The sequence below is a fragment of the Antrostomus carolinensis genome, unplaced genomic scaffold, assembly GCF_000700745.2.
Source record: "Antrostomus carolinensis isolate BGI_N321 unplaced genomic scaffold, ASM70074v2 scaffold10276, whole genome shotgun sequence".
Classification (NCBI taxonomy): domain Eukaryota; kingdom Metazoa; phylum Chordata; class Aves; order Caprimulgiformes; family Caprimulgidae; genus Antrostomus; species Antrostomus carolinensis.
In genome coordinates this window covers 810-5206 of record NW_010323925.1, presented here as the reverse complement: position 1 = coordinate 5206, position 4397 = coordinate 810, and the positions used below count along the sequence as shown (strand labels likewise).

Here is a 4397-nt window from a genome sequence, read left to right as displayed (position 1 = left end):
AGCAGGAATATCATTAGACCTAAAGGCAACCTCAGGACCTTTGCTTCTTAAAAGGTATCTGTTGCAGGAGCAGAGGAAGTTCGTGAAGTAAGCCCATAAGCAGACAGTGCAAGCAGTGTCTCTCCTCACTCTGCAGATAATGTCCTCCACACCTCATGTGAAGAGAAGGTTTTTCATATGGCCACTTCTCCAGCTTGCTGTGCTTTCCTGATCTGTTCATTGCTGGAGATGGCAACAAAACATTTCCAGTCTTGCTAGGAAAACCAAGCAAGAATATTCAGGCCAGACAAGAGATGCTCCTCTCAGAACCTCTTGTTATTGTTCCTTGTTTTCCCTGACCAGTCTGGTGGAAAATCAAGAAAAGAGCAAAATAATTTCCTGAGTTACTTGGTATGGTTGAGATGACAGACTCACTGCAGCCTTCAAGGGGAGAGGACAGCATTTTTCTAGCAGCACTGTTTTTTCTGTCCCAGCAAGCCAGAATTTAGCATTAGACCTTCTATTTCTAAATCTGACTGCAGTGAATAGCAGGGCTTTACCTTACCCTGGATAATCTTACTTTTGTTTTACTTTGTTCTGTGGTTGACGATAATTACTTTTATGATCTCATACAGGCTAGATGTGTGAGCTAGACACACGATAAGCCAGACAGTAATTTTATTGAAAGAGTTTTTACACTTAAGGGTCTCAGCTCTGTTTTCTGCGCAGGATGACTTGGCAACTGTCAGAAGAACAGGTGCTTCTTTAATTTTAGAAGTCTTTGACCCAACTACAACTGATGGCTGGAATTTATATCTCACAGGAACCAGGAACTATTTGCTAGTTTATGTGTGTCATGGACTAATTCAAGACTTGAATAAGTCTTACTGTCTGAGTGAGAAAAGGGCACAACTCCCTTAATTCTTTTCACTCTTGTGGAGCTGCTCCTAATGATAAGGCTGGTTGTAAAAAATGCTGCGTAGGTGGATTAAGCAGCATCTGCATGATTTGCCAAAGCGGAACCATTTCTTTGCTTAAGACTAGATCTCTGTCTAATAAAGGTACAGCTGCATCTGCATTGCAAGTTAAACATGTCTGCTTTACTTCTAGGTAATAGCTCAGCAAGTTTCAGAGGAGAATTTACAGGAAGGTCGTCTGTACCCTCCGTTAGTCACTATTCAGCAAGTGTCGCTGAAAATTGCTGTGAGGGTAAGTCATTTCAGTCTTTTGTGGCTTCATTTCTTCCCATGCTCTTAGCATTTGATTTGATCAGCTGACACACCTTCCCACAAGCTGAAGTTGGTTTACATCAGTCAATCCTGGACAAGTAGCAGTTTCAAAATTAAATTTAAATTCATAAATATAAATGTAATCCAGGTACAAGAAAGCAAGCTGTGGAACTATAGCAAGTGTTTATGTCTGTAGAACCCAAGATGTCCTGTCCAGCAGTTAGGAGCAGGTCCCCAGGCTTATAGCCATGCAGACTGCACAGCAGAAGGCTTTTGGCCCTTCCTGATTATCAGTTGCATGTCAAGAGAGTCAAGAGAGTAAATGTCACTCTGTGTCCGAACACTGTTCCCTTTTGCTCCCATCGTTACTCTGGCCTATCAGAATAACCCACTACAGGGAATGCTTTTTGTTTATGGCTCAAGTTTGGGTCAGGGGGTGTTCGGTTGGTTGTTTTTCACTGGCAAATACAGAGCTGGTGCAATGGATTTTCAGTAACTGACCTAAATTTGCAGCTTCCCAAGAAATTTGGTGGTCCTGGAAAGAAGAGGAAGCTTTCAAATACTGTAGTTATCCCAGTTCCTCCCTTGTTCTGTTTCTTAGGAGTTTTTTTCTGCAGCATTTTAAGAGGTTATTTTGCTGGTCTTCTGTGACTTTTTTTGCTCTGATTATTTTTTTCTTTCTTGATCATCTTGCTGTGAACAAGTCCACTTAATGCATATTCTTTTAAAAGAACAAAAAGGAGCCCTCATGCATGAAACAGTTCCCCTAGCTTCACTCATTCTGTATATATATATATATATATAAAATAAATCCAGAGTTCACATTTTGGGGTGATCTTATAGCAGCCTTCCAGTACCTGAAGGGGCCTACAAGAAATCTGGGGAGGGACTTTTTATAAGGGCAGTTAATGACAGAACAAGGGGAAATGGGTTTAAGCTGAAAGAGGGTAGGTTTAGATTAGATATTAGGAAGAAGTTCTTTCCTGTGAGGGTGGTGAGACACTGGCACAGGTTGCCCAGAGAAGCTGTGGATGCTCCATCCCTGGAAGTGTTCAAGGCCAGGCTGGATGAGGCTTTGAGCAACCTGATCTAGTGGAAGGTGTCCCTGCTGATGGCAGGGGGGTTGGAACTAGATGATCTTTAAGGTCCCTTCCAACTCGAACCATTCTATGATTCTGTGATTTTCTTAGGCGAGTAATGACTCTGTTCTATAGATGTCAAAATGTTACCTCAATTCCTCAGGCAAAATCAAACTGCCTGTGTGTTTGGCAGAAACACAGCGATAGAAATTCCTCCTCTACTTGTGTGTGTTATATAAAATACAAAAAAGGAAAATGTTACCAAACAATTCTTTCTGCTTGATCTCCGTTGAATCTTTATTCCTGCAAATACCTGTTCTGGCTCAGAGCCCAAGAGGCTTAGCGATGGCCTCTGCCTTTTCTAGGGGAGGAATACTCTCAAAATTTTTTGGAACACCAAACGTGGAGTATAAATTCAGACCTATTTTAACCGTGATAATTATGCACACAGACCTGAGGATGAACTCACATAAACACCCAAAGTGCTTCTCAGTCAAATCTGGTTGGGCTTCAGAGTAATCCTAGAAAGGAAGTCTAAATACGGTAACTTGGGGTCTCAGCTTCTCACCAGGCTAAAACATTTATGTCTTGAAGGGAGGGCTAAGGAGAGCAGGAAGGAGACCAACTTGCTTTTAGTCAAAGTAGAAGCATTTACCTGTTTGCCAAATACAGTTTGAAGTGGATCTTTCCAGAGAGCACTGCTGTGTAAAACCAGTCTGTCAAACTTGGTTTCATAGATAACTGTCCAGTCTAAAGATACACATTTCTCAAGGAGGTGTTCTTCAGACGTGAGAGGCTACTTTGATTTGATCAGCTAACACACCTTTGATGTGTTGAGTGGGCTCCAACCCCTTCTAAACTTCATTTTTGTTGCAGCTATACTTGTGATGCATAATTGATTCACTTAGGTATGGTCTAGGTGAGAAAAAAACAAGCGAATATTCATATTTCCCCCAACAATCTCTTAGAATTGAACGTGTGCAACTGTGTAGGATGTACTTTTTCCTGTGAGTTTACCTTTGAGAAATATGTTATAAAACTACAGCAAACAGTAAACTTCTTTCACATGCAGGGAGCACGGAGCTTTGAACAAATCACACTTTCTGTACAGTGCTGTGGAGGAGATGGTAACCTAGCGTAACCTGATGAAAGAAAAGCAGCAATTTTATCTCAGTGCTTGTAGAATATTTTATCCACCACTGCACAATAAAAGCTAAGATATTACTGGGCAAGGAGGAGCACTGTGTGTGTAACAGCAGAGACATGTAACTCTGTTCAGAAGTAGCATGTGTCAGACTCACTTACATGCAAACATCATCCTGCTCCTTGTCTTATTTGCTGTATGCTAACCAGGATCCAGTGTGAGATGGAGATCCAGAGAAGATGAAGTCTTACCTTGATTTTGAACTGATTCCTACTTTTAAATCCTGTTAAATGTACTCAAATAGTTTATCAGAACTAATTGGGATTTGAATGCATCTTTGCAGATCGCAGAAGAAGCCTACAGGAATAACACTGCTTCCACCTATCCTCAGCCCAAGGACCTAGAAGCCTTCATCCGATCTCAGGTTTACAGTACCGACTACAGCAGCTTTGTGGCCGACTCCTATACCTGGCCTGAAGAAGCCATGAAAGTGAAACTGTAAATACTTGACGAAGAATGAACAAACTAGCAGCAGTTAAAAAGCATTAAAATATTCAGAACATTTCTGCCCAGGAAGCCTAAGAAGAGCTAATTTTTTAAGATGCAGAAAACTTTTTCTAAATTGTAATACGTGGTTAGCAGCTCAGATTAAGAAATCACATTGATTATACATGAGAAAATAAAAAATAGCCTGAGAAATATATTTGTGTGGTTTGGGGTTTTTTAATTATTATTTTACTTGAGATATCCTACCCTGTAGTTTGACAGATCTTTTTGTTATCAAAATAAGGGTTTGTACCTTGAGTTCAGAATTTTGTCACAAACATCAGTGAGGACCTAAGGAGGCATATGGTACCACGGAAAATTAAGAAACACATACGATGACTGTTAATCCATCACAGGTCACAGTGTAATTTGCATAAATTATCACACTATTATCTAAAAATAATTTTTAAAATCCCCAAA

The 4397-nt window shown here is 40.4% G+C and overlaps 1 protein-coding gene across 1 annotated transcript in view; it reads left to right on the top strand.

Moving 5' to 3' along the window:
• Window positions 1-4134, top strand: part of LOC104527127 (NADP-dependent malic enzyme) — a gene marked incomplete at its 5' end in the record, with an annotated part of 38832 nt that extends 34698 nt beyond the window's left edge. The window contains 2 exons of the mRNA XM_010170750.1: window positions 1090-1188; window positions 3775-4134. Coding sequence (XP_010169052.1) covers window positions 1090-1188; window positions 3775-3933 — 258 coding nt within the window. The remainder of the gene's footprint in view (window positions 1-1089; window positions 1189-3774) is intronic.
• Between the last annotated feature and the right edge of the window lie 263 nt (window positions 4135-4397).